A 22311-nucleotide genomic window follows, 5' to 3' on the forward strand; every position below is an offset into this window, starting at 1 on the left:
TATATAACCCGAATAAGCTTAATTTCTAAGTGACCACATTGAACTTATGGAATCAACCTCCAATGTATCTCGGTTTCGGTTCGAGTCAAACTTCCAATCCGTACAGTATATACAGCCATTCCATGCCAAACCGATATAGTGGTTCTCAGATTTCCATGAAAAGTGGAGTTTTGTTCTTTATTGCAAAGTATTAGACCCGTATTTTTTTTTTCGTTAGGATGACCATTTCCATTTTAGGGTGGTCCGAAATATCATGTTTTTCAACTTTTTCCCAAAAATGACTTTTTTCAAAAATTCATAACTTTTGAATCATTGAACCGATTTAGATGATCTACTGATCTTGCAAAAACAATGGATTTTGTTTACGTAATTATTGATTGTAGTTCGATTCGATTCTTTGTTTTTAAGAGGCTTTAAACTTTGCAGTTTATTCGCCTCTAAGTGTAGTTGTTTTCATGGCTTTGGACTAGTGGACACTATATTTTTTTATATTTTACCTTGTACTTGAACTGAGGATTTTTTACATAACATATCTCGACATCAGAGATTCTATTTTTTTTTCGTTTTTGATTTTTATGATATTTTATGATATGATTTTTCAAATTTAACCGGTGGTCTAAAAATCATTTTTCACCTTTAGCATTAGCATTAGCATTAGCATTGAGCAAGTTGCACAATATCGTAGGTGGTACAAATGTCTAAAAATCATTTTTCCCTTTTTATCCAAAAATGACTTTTTGCAAAAAATCATTAGATTTAAACTACTGAACCGATTTAGGTGATCAGCATATTAATTTGAAACCAATAAGCTAACCTTCTTTGAAAAAATATCACAAGTGTGGGAAGCCTGGATTATAGTCGCATAGGTCCAGTCTAGTCACATAGGAATATTGAAGGTAGACTTAAACATGTTAAATTTGAAAAATTATATCTCAAAAACGGAAAAAATAAAAAATCCTCAGCTTTCAAGGTAAAATATAAAAAAATATAGTGCCCCCTAGTCCCAAGCCATGAAAACAACAAAAAAAAGACTACAATCAATAATTACGGAAACAAAATCCATTTTTTTTGTGGTACCATATTTTTTAATAGAAGGCTAGCTCATTGGCTTCAATTTGATATGTCGATCATCTAAAACGGCTCAGTGGTTCAAAAGTTTTGAAATTTAAAAAAAGTCATTTTTGGGAAAAAAAATGGAAATGATTGATTTTTCGAACCACCCTAAAATGGAAAATGGGCACCCTAACGAAAAACTAAAAAAATACGGGTCTAATGTTTTGTGATAAAGACCAAAATAACCACTTTTCACGAAAATCTAAGAACCACTATATCGGTTTTAATGAAATGGCTGTATATTTGCTAATAAACACTAGCACACGCTCCTATTCAAGTGAACTTTTTCAAAGCATTTGGGATAAAACTTGAACGAAATGTCAATATAAGTTTTATCCAGTTTAGAATGAAACTTTCTGACATTTTTTAGTGTCCATAATCAGCTCGGTTTCAAAAGTTCTACGAGGTGAAGTGACGTTTATAAAACTTTCAGCAGAATTGAAACCAAATTGTAATCATTTTAAACCTATTCGATAATATTTTCAACAAAAGTTCTGTTCACATTCATCTAAATTTTTCAAAAACTTTTTAAACTTACTATTCAACAAAGTGTTGTTGTTTTCAACTGAAAACCGTAGATTTGAAAAAATGGGTTTACAAGAAAAAAATCTGGTATCCCTGTCTATCTATACCCCCGGTTTTTCCGTCTTCGTCCGTCTGTATCGAAGGTAATAAAGTTCGCGCAATACTTTAAACATCAGTTATGGTGGTGGTGCTGCGTGAGTTTGTGCCTTTGTGCTTTGTAGAAAGTAGTGGCCGGCAATAATCCTGGGGGGCTTTTCAAAATATGCACACCATACATCATTCGAGTAATCAAAGGGGGTCCCATTATGATCATCGTGCATGTGTGTGTATGGTGGTGTGGTGCTCTCTAATTGATGTTTACTTTAATTGAACTGTTGGAATTTGTGACGAGTTCATTTATTCAACATCACATTGTGTAGGGGTGCTATCGCCGAGCTTCGATTATTTCGGTCTGTTTCGTCAATGGAAGCACTTTCAATTTTTTGTTGCGATTACGTATGTTTTGTGCGAGTTGTTGGGTTTGGATTGATACTTTAGATTCAATCGAAAATGTCACTATCCATTGTTGATCCCTTCCTGTGTTGTGTGATACATGAAGACAAGATTTCCGTTCCTCGTTGACGCCATTGAGCTTCGTTTACTAGTTTAGGGGAGCGCCAAAGAACAATTGATTTTCAGGCGGAATGAACACGTCTTAAAATTAAAATTATGAATAAAAATTGACTGAGAAACACTTTTTTCCGCAGGTGGTGAAAAAATTTCACACAAAAATTGTTTTTGAAGACAACTTTGTAATGTAATGAAAAGATTCAGTAACAATTTTGGAAATGTAAAGACAAATGGGTAAATAAAAGTAATAAATACGTGTTTCAAGTAATTAAATAACATGATGTAAAAATTGCCATTTGAATTTTAACATTTGAAGACTGGCTCCGTGTCTTCTAGTCTAATAGAGATTACACTAACGAGTTTGGGACCCAAATTAGGTCGCTAATTGGAAGTCACCATCACCTGTGACCAGTGTTGCCACATTTAAATCTGTACCAGAGGGGTCAAAAACCTTTCTCATTGGTACTTTTTTCCAAAAATCTGTACCATCGTACATATTCGTTGTAGAGAAAAAAAAGTATTAACATGAAATAAACATTCATTTATTTGTCATGTCATTCGTGTGTTCGATGATGATTATACATAGTTTTTTTTTCTAAATCAAAATTGCATACTATCATTTATTAGAATTATCATTTATTAAAATTACAGCCACGATGTTTGACCAAATGGTTTGACCTCAAAATAGCGTTCATCGTATCGTTGCTGAACCAATTTCGAAGCTTATTTTTTTTCTTATTAAATTCAGAAAAAAATCGCTCGACAGTTGCCGAGGAGTGAGGTATAGTGAGAACGATACAAACAAGGCATCGAAGCGCCGAAAATGCGAGCGAACCGTCAATTCTTTTTAGGCATCCAATTTTTGTCCACCAACCTTGCACATGCTCGGTTTCAGAAATTGTGATTTCCTTACGGAGAAATTTTATCTTTAGGGTACGGAATTCATTCTCCACAACTTGTACATTCCCATTGTAGAATCCTGGAAACGCTTCTAACACAACGTTAATTCTTGTCAAATTGGAAAATTTCCCGGAATTTAACATTGCCGCAGACTTGAGCGTCGAATCATCAAAATCGAATCTTTTTCTCATTTGTTTGATCAGCTCCACGGAAAAACTGCAATAAATATGATTTTGAAATGATCTGCCTTTCGCTGTCAATTGCACTGATAATTTCTTCGACTGCTATTGCAACCTAAAATTATTGTCGTTTTTCAAATGATCTTTATATTTAACTAGCTGACCCGGCAAACGTTGTCCTGCCATATAATGCCATATAATTGATAGAGAATATTTTGGTTGGTAAAAAATAACGAATATACTTCAAGAGAGTTTGTATGTTATCGTTCAGATCTGTAAAATTGATCTAAATGATGATTTTCACAGCGAAGCATACATATGCGTAACTCCTATTTTCGAATTTTACTTTAAATATTCTTCTTATTATATATATATATATATATATATATATATATATATATATATATATATATATATATATATATATATATATATATATATATATATATATATATATATATATATATATAAAGATGTGCATAGTCAATTCGAATCTTTCTAATTTCTCTAATATTTTCCAAAGTATTCTATCATTGTTTTTTAACTTTCCGGATTTTTCATCTTATACTTTTTGTACTTTTTTATTTTCATCTTGTGCAAACTCATCGTCTTGTTGAAGTTTTAAAATGTACAGCAATAATATTTTCCACTAAGATATTAGTCATTCTCAGGGTTGCCACATATACAAAATGTTCTGTATTTTACAGATTTCATGCCAAGTTTCAGATACGGAATCTGTTATTTTTTCAAATTCAAATTTAATTATTAAATTGATTACAGTTCATTTTCGCTGTCTACTTTCTTACTAATCAACTTTGTTTTTTTTCGTTGAGTCATGAATATATGTACCTTGATTTATAAAATAGTTGAACCATATGAAATGTCGCCTTACTTCTCCATTCCTGTTAAGAACGGTTTTGGGACACTTTTTGATAATTCCACATTCAGCAGCGTGTGTTGAGGGAATATTTTGCTCCACAACGCCAAGTTCTGAGATCGGTTGGCTTCCACAATGATGAACTCTGTTTTGAAAGCAGGGAACTATGTATCGGCTCAAGAAGGAGCATCAAGGATGAAATTGACGGAAAATTTAAGAGAATCAAACTTCAACAAACCCATGTATAAACCACATACAATTTATTAACTTTTTTTAAATTTATTTTGTTGTATTGATACGACTTAAACAAATCATAAATAAGAAAAATAAATTAAAAAGGAAAAAAAACCTTTCTTTAATTTTTTTTTTTCCGTTGGTTTACAACTTATGGAGCATCTTAAATATTTCAAATAAGATCTTGTGTTATTTTATAGGGGTCGATATCCAGATCCCGTCGACCCCCGAAATCTATTTTCATTTCTGTCGACCCCTGGAAAACCGAAATCGACCCCAGGGGGTCGATATCAACCACTTTGAGAAACCCCGGTCTATAGCATCTAACACGATGGAGCAAATTTGGTGGGAAATTTTGTTTAGTTCATCTGACGTGTAAATTATCACTGCGCATCTCATCACGAATGTTATTGAAGTTAGCTGTCACATAGCGTACTAGCTACAATGTATAGTTCAATAATTGTATTCGCAGAGGGATTTCAGAAAGGAGATCTAACAAACAGAGACAGCGAGGTATCGCTACCTGGGCATAAGGTAGTGAAGACTGAGAAATAGAGTTCCAATACTCATTCGGAGGTGAAAGCAGGATAGATAACATGTATATCAGCTTATCTGTATCATCAGATTTTGTCCAAAAAATGTCGTTAAAAATTTGGGTTTGAACAGAGTGCTATTTTGCTGATCTGCCCATGTTTGCATAGGAGACGTAATCACCAACACCATTAGTGCTGGGAAAACGCTTGCGTCTATTTATGCGGACAATCAATCGTTTCAATGAACATTTGTTCGCATGGCTAGACGTAATCACCTGGTTGCTCTGTCTGTAGCATTAGTCTTTGCATTTCCGAAAGTTGTCAAAACGTCTCCGTCGGTAGTTTCAGTTGTTATCGGATAAAATCAAAAAGGTTTGGAAAAAATTTAGTAAAATGTCTGGAGAAGGTGCTCTGGATTTGTTGTGAGTCTATGATAGTACTTTTTTCCTGAATACTTTGGGATATGATAAGAATAGCAGGTTCTTGTTTTTTAATTAATTGAATTTGTAAAAGCAATCTGCAATGTTAGTATTGTGGAGTGAATTACACCAACGGTATGTGTAAATGCTGAGTATGTGGAATAATTCGATGTCGAATTCGAAGAGTTATAATGCTAAGAACCAACATTATTTTAATTTTATTACTGATTTGATTGTTTCGTTATCTACTTGAAGATTCAAAGGCAGACATTTAGGTAATTATCACATTAAAAAATACAATTGCTTCTCTTCATTCATCGCAGTGCATTGTACAAAAATAAGTAATTATACGAGCAGCATTTCAATGGTTTCTTATATTCATCTATTAGGAAACCCTAAGTAACAAGACACTATCATGTAAGACATGTTTGGGCTCTACAAAGAATGTGATTCAAATGTAGATTTAGCTTATAGCATATAATACTGGTAATTGTTGATTTTCGAACGATGTATGAAAGCTGTATGGAACTACGTCTGTTATGCGGACAAACAGTGATTTCAAGAAAACGTTTTTTCAAATTTGTTCAAATGTTTTCAAACAAAAAATTTTTGTTTCCATGTTGAGCAAACGTATTACATTGCGTAGAATGCATAACGGCGACAAAGTCGATTTTGTTCATTTTGTCGTTTACGTCTCCTATACAAACATGAGCAGTGATACCGTCATAACTTACGGATCGAACCCAAAGTGTAAGTAGTGGATAACTTTTGACGTGCCGCACGGTCTGTACATGAACCTTTATTGTTTCCGACGACCTCCCCAACGTGCTCAGATATTGTCGTGTTCAGATGTTTGCCGATGGTGTGCAACTCATCTGCATACCAGGATTGTCAATAGAGCAAATAATATTGCCCATAAAACAGTGAAATTTACGAGGTAATACGTTGGGCGAGGAGAAGCACACTCCGAGTGGATCCTGTGAAGACAAGAGTGTTGTGTGTTGTTGTTGGAAGTGCGGTTTGGAAGAACTCTCTCGCTTGATGATTCATCAAAAGTGAATATCTCAATATAATATATAGTAATGATCAGTAATCATTTAAATAATCTTTTTTAGCGCAATTTTGGTTGTAATAAAACGATTTCGTTGCAGTGTTCAAAAAATTATTCTTTCCTACGTGCTTTAAGAACAACGATTGTCAATTTCTCACAAAACACAAACTGTTCGAAAAGTTAATGCTACTGCATTTTATCATTTTCTAAAAAGTGTTAAAGTTATTTTGTATAGATCGCAATATTAAGTGCATTTTTGTCTTCACATCAAAGAAGCATATAAGAGCCATCCGAATGATATCAGTTCCGCAATTTAACGGTTCCGGTAAACAAGTTGTGTTCGACGCATTTTTGCAATCTCACCCTGCGGAAGACATCTGGTGTATCAACATTTGAACAATCAGTTCGAGCGGAATTCATTGCTTCAGTACGACCAATTCACCCCACAATTATACACGCAAAACCTTGATTCACATTTTCCAACTCATGATTTCATCATTTACGTGTGACAATGGCGAAGTCATTAAACACGTTGCATCATATTTACACCATCAAACGCGTCGATTCCGTCCATTTTATGAGAACACTTTGTGCTTTGCGCTGTACACTTTGTCGAGATGGCATAGCTTTACGAAGTCGACCAAATCGATTTTGTTTTTTTTTGTTCGTAGACGTAATTAAGGGGGTATTCTAGTGTAGACACACGAATTTCGAACGTTTTTTCGAGCTCCGTAAAAATAAAACAAAGTATATTTTTACCATCCATTATATCATTATTTGTTCATCTATCTTTTGACAATAAAACAAGAATTGAACGGAGAAAAAATATTCATAACTAGAATAGTTAAGAATTTATGAAGTGAGGAGGGAAAAAAAAAGTTGTGCCATGGCGTACACGATTACAGCCCTTCTGGTTAACTGAAACAAAGAATCGAACAGATTCTAAATCAGTAAAGATGCTGCTATCGCATGAACATCGGACAAGTCAAAAACATCTTTTTTGACAAAATGAAAAACAAAATGCGGTTTTAAACATTTTTTTCTTATGTTTCCAATTTTTTTTTAATAATAAAATCTAAAAAAATCATTTTTTAGAGGTTCATGCGATAGAGAGATGCCTGCAGATTGTATCCATATTAATTCGATATGAATCGGTTCAGTAGAACTTGAGATATCGTGTATGCCAGTTTGAAAAAAACTAGTTTCGAGAAAAACGCGTTCGAAGTTCATTGTTATGGCCGTACCAGGTTAGATATCGCATCATTAATATGGCTCTAACTCGGTAAATAATAGGATTTTCGATAAGTCCTTTCTAGAGTAAATTCTTGAATGCCTAAATTACAAAAATATGAATGAAAAAAATTTTATTTTTTTTTCAAATTTCCAGACTAGATTACTGCCTAAGACTAGAATACTGCCTTAAGGCAACAAAATTTTATCCTTCATATTTCTGTAGATTAGGCATTCAAGAATATATCCTAGAAAAGATTTATCGAAAATCCCATTATTTACCGAGTTAGAGCCATATTAATGATGCGATTTCTAACTGGGTACGGCCATAACAATGAACTTCAAACGCGTTTTTCTCGAAACTAGTTTTTTCAAACTGGCGCGTACATGATATCTCAAGGTCTACTGAATCGATTCATGTATATCTATATGTATATGTATATAAGTGCTCCCTTGGCCGAGTCGTTAGTGTCATAACTAACATGCCGGGTGTTCGGGTTCGATTCCCGTTTTGGTCGGGGGAATTTTTCGTCAAAGAAATTTCCTCCGACTTGCACTGTGATCACGCGTATTCTAGAGCTTGCCACTCAGAATGCATTCAAGGCGTGTTATTTGGCATAGAAATTTCAACTAAATACTAATAAAAATGACGCAAGTAATACTACGTTGAGACGGCGAAGTTCCTCTAGGAACGTTAGTGCCATTGAAGAAGAAGAAGTATATGAGTACAATCTGTATGCATCTCTCTATCGCATGAACCTCTGAAAAATACCATTTTTCAAAATTTAATATTTTTAAAAAATCGGAAAACGTAAGAAAAAACGTTTTGAACCGCATTTTGTTTTTCAAACGGTCGCCCCTCACTTCATCAGCTTGTAACTATTCTAGTTATGAATATTTTTTCTCCGTTAATTTTTTATTTTATTGTTGAAAGATAGATGAACAAATAATGATATAATGGATGGTAAAAATACTCTTTGTTTTATTTTCACGGAGTTCGAAAAAACGTCCGAAATTCATGTCTCTACACTAGAATACCCCCTTAAGGCTCTCTCTCGCGTCGCTTGCATTCGACTGCTTGATGGTAAAGCGTGTCTGGTGCTGGTGATTTGTTTATGCGATCAAACCTTCCAAACTGCCACACAGATTATGTGATTCATTAGCTTGGTCGAACTTGTTTGTTGTTTTGGTGCCGTGTTTTGTGCGTTTCCACCCACTATGTCATTTTTTTCTTATTCGTATTTATGTTTTTTTCTCTCTTTTTTCCCATTGCAGCTTATTGGGGTCGCGACCAGTCCGCGATGGCAGCAGCAGCAGCCTCGAATCCTCTCTTTGGCTCCCAGTTCGGAATGCCCGGCGGACTCGGAGGGCTAATGCCAAACGCCGCGGCAGCGGCTGCCGCTTCCGGCAACGGATCCGATCGCTTCCAAATGTCCCACTCGCATCCGAACACGATGGCCGTGGCCGCCTCGCAAGCGGCCTCCTTGGCCGGTTTGCATTCCAGTAAGTATTTTAATGTTTTTTTTTTGGTATGTTAGAGAACATTAAAAAAAAAATCACTCCACTATAGTGGGAATCGCTCATTTCCACATCCCGTTAGTCACAAAATACCGTGGTATTGAATGAGATCCATCGCCGATTCCGAGGTCTAGACAACAATTGTCTCAATCATGATAAAAAAAACGCCCAATAGTTTTGTTGTGGCGAAAGCGCGACAGGTACGCATATTCTCAAATTCAGATACTATGTTTTATACGTTTCAATTAAAGCGCGTAAATTTAAACACGACATTGAGTGCGAATGCGCTAGGCTTTATGTTACTGTTATGATCGCTCTGCTTTAAAGTGAAAGTCGGTTTCATGTTTGTGGCAGTAGCGTATATATGTGCGAAAGCATATACAACATGTTCGGAAATCGCTTTCGGAGAGGTTAAAGCTAGTCGATAACACACCTTTGTGCTCACGGGGGACAATACCCACTAGTGATGGGGTGGTGATGATGAGGAGCTAGTTCTGTTTATTGTTTTAATCGGTGCAACGATTTGGAAATCATTTAGGCTTGAAATTCGATTCTCGCCGTAGGTGCATTTTTCTTTCACACCAATCCGATCCATGGTCGATTGTGGTTTCTCGGTGTGTCGCGTTTCTTTACCCCCTTATATTTCGCAATCGCCGTCATCTAGATTCGATTCGAGTGTTTGCTCTGCACGGGGTTTATGATGTGTTGTGGTCGCATTTGAATGTCCAACCCACAAGCGAACGAACATTGAATCAAACCAAAAGCACCATTGGCCGTCGGATCGGAGACGGGAAAAAGTATTGAAACACAGAAGAGCAGTAGTTGCAAAACCGTTGAATGGGCAGTTGGCGATCGAATCGTGACCGGACCAATAATGAAATCGAGTTATATGAGTTGTGTTACATGATTTGGTTGTAAATGAATATGACAAATCAAATCAGATTTGTCAGAAGTTTTTTTTTTCATGCACCAATAAACACGACCCAATCCAAAGGGAAGTGCCTTCAATATTCGACTTTGTTTTGGTCGCGAACACAGATTCTCCACACCACGATACATTTTGCCGGCCCCTCTGATGATTTTTGCGAAATTAGCTCGGGCTATCGAGCTTTTTTTGGAGAGCAAAACCATAAAGCGTTTTTTTCCAACACCTTCATTTTTCATCTGGCGGTAGCACATTTATTTCAGGATCATTACGACCGATTTGCCTGAAATTTTAAATTTTCACGTAAAAATGTATGCCATGTTAATAGCTCCTGTAATGATCTTATCTCAACGGGTACTAAATTCTGCTTATGTAATAGGAAAGGAAGGGAGCATGAACCAGTGGGAGTAGGAGATGCGACCTAAATAATAATATTAGCGCTTCTTAGGAAGACAGACTTATCTCACTTCTTAACTAGGCGAACCTAGCCAGAATTTTCACCTGCCCCCGGGCTTCTGAATGCCAAAGGGGGACTAGGCTCTGCGGAATGCACGTATCTGCATGCTCGTGCTGTTTCAGTCCTGACCGAGAAATTGTCGGACAATCGCGCAGGTGCTAAGGATGACCGACTTTTGGATGCCGGCCAATTCCTTCTCCATATTCAACACCTTTAGCGCTTCCAGAAGTGTCTTCGGGACAATTCCAGTTCCAGAGAGAACGACTGGAACAATTCTTGGGACCTCCCTTAGCCCCCACAGTTCCTTGAGCTCCACGGCCAATGGTCGGTACTTGCAGATTTTGCGACCGTGGGTCTCCTCCAGATTCTGGTTCAGTGGAATAGCGACATCGATGATGGTGACTTTGCGGTCGCTCTTGTCGTAAACCATTATATCTGGGCGGTTGTGGTGGATCGAGAGGTCGGTCAGAACAGTGCGATCCCAGTACAGCTTGAAACGGTCATTTTCCAGGACAGGTGCAGGCAGATACCGGTAGTTTGGTACGTTGTCTTCCAGTAGAGCACATTGGAGCGCCAGTTGTCGATGAACAATACGGGCCACGTTGTTGTGGCGCTCGGTGTAGGCTGCGTTGGCCAAAACGGGACAGCCTCCCATAATGTGCTCTATGTTTTCACCTGGTTGATGGCACATCCGGCAAATGTCATCAACGTCTTGATGCCAGACGTACCGCCTGCAGTTTCTCGTCGGCATTATCCTGTCCTGGATGGCTATCATGTCGGCTTCTACTACTGAAGAGAGTTCACCACGCGTTAGCCACAGATTAGATGCGGCCTTGTCGACGTGTGGCCGGTCCAGTTGATGGGGGTGGGCACCATGCACTGCCTTCTGCTTCCAAGCTGCAATCTTCTCCTCCACTGTCTGCAGATTGCAGTTGAGTTGGTACTCCGCTTGCGCCAAGTGCAGAGCGCTGTATCCTCTGTCGGCGGCGCAGACAGCCCGGTATAGCGCGTTTTGGTTGGCGCGTTCTGCGAAGTACTCGCGCGGTTGTCGTACCTGGGCAACACACAGTGCAGATATGTCGACTATTCCAAGTCCCCCTTCTTTGCGTGGCAGTGAAACTCTCTCCAATGCCGATTGAGGATGGTGCATTCCGGCCTCTTTGAATGCTTTCCTCATCCTCCTCTCAAGGTCCTCTAGGCCAGTTTTGCTCCATTTGACTACACCAAAACTGAAGGTCAGCAGGGGAACCGCGAATGTGTTGATCGCGCGTACCTTGTTCCCCGCGTTGAGGAAAGTCCTCAGGACACAGTTCACTCGACTCAAGAACTTGTCTCGCAGCTCCGTCTTGATGTCGGAGTGGCGAATCCCGGTGAGCTGTCGGAATCCAAGATATTTATAGGATTCGCCACGAACCATGTCTCTTATGAACTCGCCGTCATAGACCTCGTAACCTCCGGATTCGGTAAGCTGCCCTTTCAGCAGATGGACACAGCGGCACTTGTCAAGGCCGAACTCCATGCAGATGTCCCTGCTTATGTCTTCGACAACCCGGATAGCTACACCTAGACGCTGACGTGAATCAGCGTAGACCTTGAGATCATCCATGTAGAAGGTATGGGTCACTTCTTCGTGGGCGCCGTCGCCATACCTTATTTTATAGCCATGACCGTTTCTATTGAGCGTCCTACTGAGGGGGTTCAGTGCCAGACAAAACCAAAGCGGGCTGAAAGAGTCGCCTTGGAATATCCCCCTCTTTATCTGCAGCGTTCTAGACTGCAACACATTTTCCCCATCACTGAGGTGCAGAGACGTACTCCACTGCCTCATCGCATGCTGCAGGAACCTAACGACGACGGGATCAATTTTGTAGAGCTCCAATACCCGGACGAGAAACGAGTGAGGTATGGAGTCATAAGCCTTCCTGTAATCGATGTAGGCCATACTTAGGTTCCGCTGGTTATATACCGCCTGGCCGACTATGGCTGCGTCGATGATGGCCTGGTCTTTGCAGCCATGCGTATTTTTCCTGCATCCTTTCTGCTCTTCTGCGATGATGTGATGCTGTTCACAGTGAGCAGAAACTTTGGCGGTAATTATGCTGCTCAGTATTTTGTACAGACTCGATAGGCACGTTATCGGTCTGTACTTTGATGGGTTCAATGTGTTGCTGTCTTTCGGGAGGAGGAAGGTGACGCCACGGGTGGCGAATTCAGGAAGGTTGTGTGGGTCACGTAGCACCTTGTTGAAGCACTCAGCTATCTTTGGATGTGCGACGGTCAGCTTCTTGTGCCAAAAGTTCTGGACACCATCGGGGCCCGGTGCTGCCCAGTTCCTCAGGTACCGCGAGGCTTCGCGGACATCGTTCTCTCCGACGATGATAGCTGGCATCTCTCCAATTTCACCACAACTCTCCTCCTCCCGATAAAAAGACATATATATATTTTTTTTTTTATTAATTCGTTTATTTTTAAAAGGCTCAGTTACTTAAGTTTAAAGGAGCCGAATTCTTAAATATAATTTAAAAACTATATATATAAACAATTTTCTTACATCTATGGTTAGTAAGGTGGAAAACCGATTACTCGCGGTGTACTCGAGTTTAGGAGGGTGACATATTTTTAGGAGAAGGATGGGATATAAGGAAATTGTAACAATGTTGATGAACACTCATTTCATAAATCTATTCGTATATCTATAGTGTATTTACATTTCAACTTATTCTACTATTTATAGCAAGGGGACGAATTACCCGCAAAGGAAGGAAAGGAGGGTATAAGGATGGAGGGACAATCACACACGAAGATCTGTAGCTTTAAAGAAAAAAATATATATGGGACATGTAATCAAGGTCTAACCGAGCCAACACATCTCTCACCGGCACATTGGGCTGTCTTCCTCGGGCCCGAAGGGAGTTTTCTAAATTCGATCTGGCGATCAGATACACCTCGCACGACCAAACAATGTGCTCGATGTCGTGATAACCTTGGCCACAAACGCAGAGATTGCTGCTGGCAAGATTGAAACGAAAGAGTAGTGCATCTAACGAACAGTGATTGGACATGAGTCGGGAGAAGGTGCGAATAAAGTCCCGACTCAAGTCCAGACTTTTGAACCACGGTTTGAGGCTAACCTTAGGGATAATCGAGTGAAACCACCGGCCCAATTCATCTTCATTCCATTTGCGTTGCCAATTAGCGATGGTATTTTTACGGACTAAAGAATAAAATTCATTGAAGGCGATTTGACGCTGATAAATATCGCCTTCAATTGCACCTACCTTTGCTAATGAGTCAGTCCTCTCATTACCCGGAATGGAGCAATGTGAAGGGACCCAGATAAAGGTAATGACATAACAGCGTCTGGATAAAGCACTCAAAATTTCTCGTGTTCTCTCAAGGAAGTACGGCGAGTGCTTTTCCGGCCTCACTGAACGGATAGCTTCGACAGAGCTAAGACTATCCGTTACAATGTAATAGTGTTCAACAGGTCGTGAGGCGACGCTGTCCAGCGCCCAATGAATTGCTGCCATTCATTAATATACACTGAGCAAGGATTCTGAAGACTGTGTGAGGTGCTAAAAAATTCGTTGAACACTCCAAATCCTGTGGACTCGTTTATAGTGGACCCATCAGTAAAGTACATATTATCACAATTTATACCCCCATACTTTTCATCGAATATCGTTGGAGCGATCCTCGATCGTTGGTAATCTGAATATCCATGGATATCTTGCTTCATGGACAGATCAAAATGCACAGAGGAATTGATGTAGTCAGGGAAACAAACACGGTTGGGAATATACGATGAAGGATCAACCTGCATGAAGATGAATTCATGATATGAACTCATGAATCCGGAGTGAAAAGCTCGATCAGCTGCTCAAAATTTCCGATCACCAATGGGTTCATGACCTTACACCGGATGAAGAACCGAAGAGATCTTATAGTGGGAGTAGGCCTGCCAAAACCTCGAGACTCATGGTATGCGTTGAGGGCATACATCCCAACGCGATACGGAGACAAAGATACTGAATTCGCTCGAGTTTAATGAGGTGTGTTTTGGCAGCTGATTGAAAACAGAAACTGCCATACTCCATCACTGAGAGAATAGTTGTTCGATACAACATTATAAGATCTTCTGGGTGGGCTCCCCACCAGGTGCCGGTAATTGTACGGAGAAAGTTTATTCTTTGTTGGCATTTTTTACTCAGATACCTAATATGGGCCCCCCAAGTACATTTGGAGTCGAACCAGACCCCAAGATACTTGAATGACATAGCATGAGTGATCGGTTTACCCAAAAGTTGAAGCTTTGGTTTTGCTGGTCTATGCTTCCTAGAAAAAATCACCATCTCTGTTTTCTCCGTGGAGAATTCGATCCCTAGCCCAATGGACTAGGTTGAAAAATTGTTCAAAGTATCTTGTAAGGGTCCTTGCAGGTCGGATTCGTTTGATCCTACGACAGACACCACTCCATCATCTGCAAGTTGTCTTAGGCTGCAATTTTGTGTAAGGCAATTGTCGATGTCGCTTACATAGAAGTTGTACAAAAGGAGGAAGACATATTTGGGGAACATAAAATTAGGCTCGCGAGTAGCTAAGATATCGCGAACTGACATGCGTGAGTGTACTCCTTGAGCCTTCAAATCGGCAACCAGTTTGATTTGTTCTTTGCAAAAGTCATTACATGACCAAACAACGTGCTCGTTGTCATGATACCCTTCACCCTTGCATAAATTGTTAGTAGCAAGACCTATGCGGAAGAGATGCATTTAGCGCGGAATTTTATTAGTTCGGCAACCAATCGACATCAATCTGGACATAGTTCTAATAAAATTTCTGTCAAGATCTAACCTTTTGAACCAGGCCTTCGTTGAAACTTTGGGGATAATAGAGTATAGCCATCTTCCACGCTCGTCTCTGTTCCATTGGTTTTGCCAACTGGTGAGTGACTGCTGTTGGGAAATGGAGAAAAATTCCCAATACGCTATTTGTCTTACAAAAACTGTGCCCTGCATACTACCCATCTTTGCGAGTGTATCCGCTTTCTCATTACCAGGAATAGAGCAATGGGAAAGAATCCAAATGAAAGTGATTCAAATACTTTTATCAACAAGAAAATTCAGTGCATCCTTAATTTTGATAAGAAAATATGACGCTTTCGTCTGTTGTTGTTTCAAGGATTGAATGGCTTGTATACTGGTAAGACTATCCGAGAAAATAAAATAGTGATCAGGTGGTAAGGACTCAATGGTCTTAATTGCATGATATATTGTAACCAGTTCGGCAACATACACTGAACAAGGGTCTTCAAGTTTATGGAAGGTAGTGTGACCAAAACCAGTGTATTCGTTGATTCTTGAACCATCAGTGAAAAATATTCTTGAAGAATTGATATGGTTATATTTTAAAGCGAAAATATTAGGGATTAACGATGATCGAAGATGATCTGAAATTTCTCGAGTTTCGTCCTTCATGGAAAGATCGAAATCAACGGAAGATCTTCAGAAGTTCGGAAAGCTAACATTATTGAAGATGTCTGCTGAAGGTTTTATTTCTTGAGAAATGTATTGAGAGTACAGATCCATGGATCTCGACCGTTGGTTCAATTCGAGAAGCTGAACGTTTGCTTAGCAAGAAAACGAAAATGTTTGAAGGTATTGATAACAAAAAAAAACCATTTTGGGCGGAAAGAAATTTGCCGGGTCAGCAAGCATATGTATAAAAACAAAAGTTTTTTTTTTGACTCAATTATATACAGGATTCGATAATATAATCAGAGCGAACGAAAAATTTATAGCCATTAATCTATACAGAAAAAAAAAATCCATGTGTTAAATTGGCATATTTCGAAAAGTTTTGTAAAATTATCGATTTCAGTACTCAGATACATAATTTAGAACAGTGAAACATTTCTTTCAAACTTCTGCGAAGATATACGAAGCTTTTCGATCACTGAAAGCGCATATTAATGTCTTTGTATTGGTGTAATCTTGCACTATGTTTACACAAACCATCGAGACATCTGTTCTATTCAGTGTTCATTGATTAACGATCAAAGAGCTCCGTGCAAGGGTGATGAAAATAGTTTTTGGAAGCAGTTTTTCATAAGTTTAAAAAACGTAAAAAAGTAGTGAAGCGTAATTTCGTTTATCTAACCATTAAGAAGTACCGTGAGACTTCCTCGTCGGAGACCGGAAAGGATCCAGCATGGGAGATTAAGATCGTTAGGGAGAGAATTCGATGAGAACCACAGCGCTCTATACGTACAAATAGCAGCTGATATCAATGTTTCGAAATTAAACATGTACAATGTGCTCAAAGATGACTTCAAATACCAAACTTTTAGGAAAAGTAAAGTTCATGGAGTTTCGGAAGCATCGAAGAAGAAACGGATTGAAAGAGTAACTCTCCTAGTACACAAGGCACTGTGGTCAAGACTTTGTCTTGCAACAGTCTCACAATGTGAAAAACGACAGATTGTATACCGACAGTTCGAGGAATATCTCATATGGTGTCAGAAACATTCTGCGGTTCCAAAGAGCCGCATTCGTTGTGGTTTGAGAAGGTATTTGCAAACTTTCCATGTAACGATAGATTATACGGGTATAACCATTACGTGCTTCAGTAATGAATATTGTGATTCTGGTTCAGAACTGGTGTCTGGAATATTTGATCGACTTTTCGGTCAAAGATGAATAGTTCACCATATCGAAACCTCCTGGATTATTTCGTATGATTTTGCGTATGATGTGTGCCGCATTCGAAAGGGTTGAATAATGTTTGTAACTGTTCAAAAATGTGAAGGCGGTTTTATTCAGAAATATATACTGTAAATGGTCAACATAATATAGGGTTGGGGAAAAAGAAATGACGTATTTCTGATCGAAATTTGACGCTTTATTTAACATTCTTAAAATTATCCAATTTAGGTCAAATATGCGCCGTTTTGTTCGCAAACTTGTTGCCATTTAGAAGGCAATTTCATTATACCCCCCTTAAAAAACCCCCCCTCCTTATTTGCAAAAACTCAGACAGCCAGTTTTCGCAAGCCTCTTTTGAGGCCAACTTAGTATCACCAAGAGCGTTTTGCATGGACCGGAAGAGATGATAATCACTTGAAGCCAGGTCCGGACTATACGGTGGGTGCAATAGGACATCCCATTCGAGCTCCCGTAGCTTCTGGCGGGTCATCAAAAATGTGTGAGGCCGAGCGTTGTCCTGGTGGAAAACAACACCATTGCTATTGATCATTTCTGGCCGCATCTGGTCAATCGCCTGCTTCAAACGGTCAAGCTGCTCACAGTAGAGAACCGAGTGGAGGGTCTGACCATAGTTGAGCAGCTCATAGTGGATGATTCCCTTCCAACCCCATCAAACATACAGCAAAACCTTCCTGGCCGTCAATCCGGGCTTGGCCATGGTTTGGGCCGGCTCACCGCGCTTCGACCACAACTTTTTTCGCTTTAGGTTGTCGTACGTGATCCACTTTTCATCACCAGTCACCATCTTCTTCAAAAAAGGGTCGAGTTCGTTCCGTTTCAGCAGTGCATCGCAGGCGATGATTAGGTCTAAAAGATTTTTTTGCGTCAACTCGTGTTTCACCCATACATCCAGCTTTTTTTGGAATCCAATCTTCTGCAAATGGTTCCGAACGGTTTTATGGTCTATACCCAGTTCCTGGCCAATCGAGCGAGTGCTCACATGCCGGTCTACTTGGATGATTTCAACAATTTTATCGGTTTCCACGACGATTGGCCTACCAGTACGGGGTGAATCTTCGACAGCCATTACACCAGAACGAAATCGATCAAACCAATACTGTGCTGTGCGAATCGTTACAATATAGGATCCATAAACTACACGAATTTTTTCGGCCGCCTTCGTTGCAGTTTTACCTCGCAGGTAGTAAAAACGTAAAATATGGCGAATTTATGGCTTGGTGGACTCCATCTTTGAGACGCTATAACTTGAGACTAAAAAGGACAATCACAACACTGTCAAAACGACACTTGTAGCACAGATTATCGTCTTTAAATAGTATGACCCGATGCGATAAGTACAACACAAGATATGTTTAAGTGTTGCCATATATTGACAATATACGACATTTCTTTTTCCCCAACCCAATATTATCTGGAAATCAAGTCTTTTCTCACGATTCGATTTTAACATTCAGCTTGGGTATAATAATAATCTTAGTTTATTGTCTTGCTAGTTTGGAGGTAATTCACAAATAAAGTTCTTTTAGCTCCAAAAACGATAGCACATTCTCGGTCGATATCTGAAAAGTATATAATTTTCCACAGGCGGTAACGTCAGAACAGATGCAAAAGAACAGCAGTTCAAATACAATATTGAACTATTAGAAGAGCCATACTCAAACACTATTCCCGGTGACTTGTCGATTATTCGTAATTCAATGGTGGATGAATGCCGAATGTGCTTCATAAGCAGTGCAGATCGTGAGTAAACAAACAAACCAGTTGTCCGCATCGAAATTAGACATGGTCTTGTGCCTACAATCGATTGATGAAAAGTTTTGGTTTTCCCGAATCACTAAACTTCTCGAAAGAGCGGAAACTGGTACAATTCTGCTTGAAAACCACACTTTTTTCAGCGTTTTTCCTCCTTTGTCATTGTCACCATCATTACATTTAATAGAAGCATTTATTTGTTATTGTTTGAAACGCTCAAAAAACTTCTCTTTATTAATGAAGAATCTGGCGATTATTTGTCAATCGGTTAAGTAGAGGTAATTAACCGTATCAAATAACAAACAGTTAGTAGCTGAGCCTGTAAAAATAAACGAATTTATAAAAAAATGAAGACAAGCAGTTGGAAAATATTCTGAGTTTAGTTAACCCTTTCACGCCCAAGGGAAATATTTTTCCCTTCTACAAAAATCATTATCGATTGTTCAATTATTATTGAATCGATTTTTTTTTTACTGAATGTCAAAATAAAACGTATGTCCAAGGCAGAAAATGTGTTTCTGGACGAATTAAAAAAGAACTGTCAATCATGGTCCGGTCTAACTTAACACCGACCACATAATAAATGTGTTATATGCAATGACTAGTTGTGCTTCACAAGTAAACGAAATTGTTTCGTAGAATATCATAACTAACTATTTAAATTACTTTTCTGATAATTTTCATTATGTTTTTTGTATTACAAAGCAATAAATAAAATTCCGATATAATAAACCTAACTTTTCGTTTATTTACTTTTATGGTTCATAGGGAAAAATATTTCCCATGAAATTATAGGAAACCTATACACCCTGCTATGTTTTTCTGGTGATATTCTCTTACTTTACACCCACAATAGCTAAAATATTGAGTTGTATTGGCATATTTAGTTATGGATAACTTATGGTCCACAAAGGGTTAATGGATAAATCGTTTGAAAAAGCAGGCACCACTCCTTGAAAATAACTCGCGCAATACGGTTTGTTTGTATCTGTCAAACAACTAATCTAACCTCAAAATGTTGGCTCGAGCAGTGCCACTAGATGGGAACAGAAGCTCTTAAATCGTTTCTATAATATAGGATTAATTTTTGGATATGATTTTTCGATTTTCTTTAAACAATCATACAAAGTTACAGGTTGTACTGTGGTATAACCACGTATGAACACTTTAAAAAAACGCATTTCTTAGTCCCACTTCTTTAGTTAAAATTTGGTATTCGAAATCACACACACTTTACAAATTCGACGACTCTGTAATGGTGGATACCCTATTATATGCGAAGAAGGATTATTTCATCAAATATAAATCTCTATTACGCCGTAAAATTTTCTTGTAAAGCTACCTAACACTTGGTATGTAATACAAGAGGAAATAATGATTTTATATCGAAGAATGCCGACTTTCGTAAAGTCAGTTTCATGTAAAACTGAATCGGTATACGGCGGCTCAAGTGTGGAATGGTTTGTAATTTATAATAAATAATAGAAAAAATCCACACTCTAACGAAAAATATGTGCTCCAATATCGCATTTTTATTTGACAGCTTGCTTTCTAGCTGTTCTCTAGACAAAAACTGTCTTCGACAAAGTTGTTACACATGATAGAGGGCTCATTTTTATGTTATTAAAAATAGGGTGACCAAAATTGTCGATGAAATAAAAAATACAACTTTTTATCTTTATAAATAGAGGTAGATATAGCTCGACAATATTGTAGCCATCCTTATTTGAAATATCTTTGCAGAACAAAGATTTTCTCTATCTCTTACAATAACTATATCGATTATTGTAAGAGATAGAGAAAAACGCTTTTATTCTAAGTTGCGTTAGGGTCACAATGAAAAAAAATTGTGTTTTTGCTCTGAATTTTATATTTCAAATTTTACATACAAACTATCTTCGGAACATTTTTAGACCTTACCTTACACCTTAGACCTTACAAATATTTTTCGATGCAGAACTTGTCAATATCTCAACTTCACTCAAAGTTATTGATATTTCTTCCCAAAAAATACGCTCTTTTCATTTGTTTGTCATTCTTTATGGGGCATTAAATGCACCTCCTATCCCATTGTGCAATGGGATGAATATGCATTTCAACTATATGCAATGTGGTACGTACCTTCTTTAACTCGTTTATTCAAATACGGCAAACGATAGCTAGCAACGACGCATGACTTCACCCGACACTAATTGTTAAAAATAAGGTCCGATAAAGATGCAAACGCTCCAAATAACTCTCAAGCCTCGTAAACAACAGCAGCAAAATCAATCTTTAGCATGCCAAATTCACGCGATTCGCAATGCCAACGAACCAATCGCTTGGGCGATGTTTTGTATTTTTATTCAAACACAACACAAACAGCCGCAGCACCACCCGATGCGGTGTACACAATCAAAAAATTGCATCATAACAACGCTACCCCACTGTCGCAGGGGATTCATTGTGTTGGGCACATATTCGTGGTCACGTTTCGACCTTACCGATCGAACTTTGCCGCAAAATCATCATCGTCAGTCAATCCAACCGATGGACGGCGGTATTGATTAGCACACGACTTACTCTCGCTGTTGGTGTCCATGATGTGATAACAGACAAATATTGCAAGGTTCAAACAAACAAGTCGCAGACTGATAAGCAGCCAGTAACATTCACCTCGATATCCAAGTAATTATTATTCATAATTAACCAATTAGCTAAGGGTATGTGCGTTCGTGTGGGGGTGTTTGTGTGCGTTCATGTAACTCAATTTAGCGGAATAATTTCACGCCGTCGGCTTAAATCCGAACGCTTCGACACCTCCGATCAATTTGTTAAATTCTTGCATTCATGCATCCGCTTTGTGTTATGCTATCCGGCGGTTATGTAAACGTGGAATTAAGAGGAATTCACCACATAGACCACAATGTATGTGAAATCGAAAGTGAATGCATGCGGTAGATTTCACTATCGCGTTGTGCACATAATGAGGTCAATGATATCAGGTCTCCCAGACAACTCAACCTGTAATAATTTGCATCCCCGACTTCTGACAACAGCCCCAACGGCGGCAGTGACGGTCACATACCTAGGGAAATCAAGTTCAAGGACACCACAATCTGGCTGTGCCACTCCAAATATCAAAGCCGGTTTGGTGCGATGATCAAACGTTTACATACATAAATATGTATATATATTGGAGGCACATACATTTGATGGTGAGGTTTGGCACGTGCGGAAGAAGCAACAAAGCTGTCGACGCCGGTTCTGTTTATTGTGAATTCA

General features: G+C 38.6%; 1 protein-coding gene across 20 annotated transcripts in view; it reads left to right on the forward strand.

Annotated features, from left to right (window-relative positions):
• Positions 1 to 22311, forward strand: part of LOC129778600 (uncharacterized) — a 190428-nt gene that overhangs the window by 114083 nt on the left and 54034 nt on the right. For all 20 annotated transcript variants that reach the window (XM_055785600.1, XM_055785597.1, XM_055785611.1 and 17 more), the window contains exon 3: positions 8946 to 9173. In XM_055785600.1, the coding sequence (XP_055641575.1) occupies positions 8946 to 9173 (228 nt within the window). The remainder of the gene's footprint in view (positions 1 to 8945; positions 9174 to 22311) is intronic.

This window comes from Toxorhynchites rutilus, chromosome 3, assembly GCF_029784135.1.
Source record: "Toxorhynchites rutilus septentrionalis strain SRP chromosome 3, ASM2978413v1, whole genome shotgun sequence".
Lineage (NCBI taxonomy): Eukaryota > Metazoa > Arthropoda > Insecta > Diptera > Culicidae > Toxorhynchites > Toxorhynchites rutilus.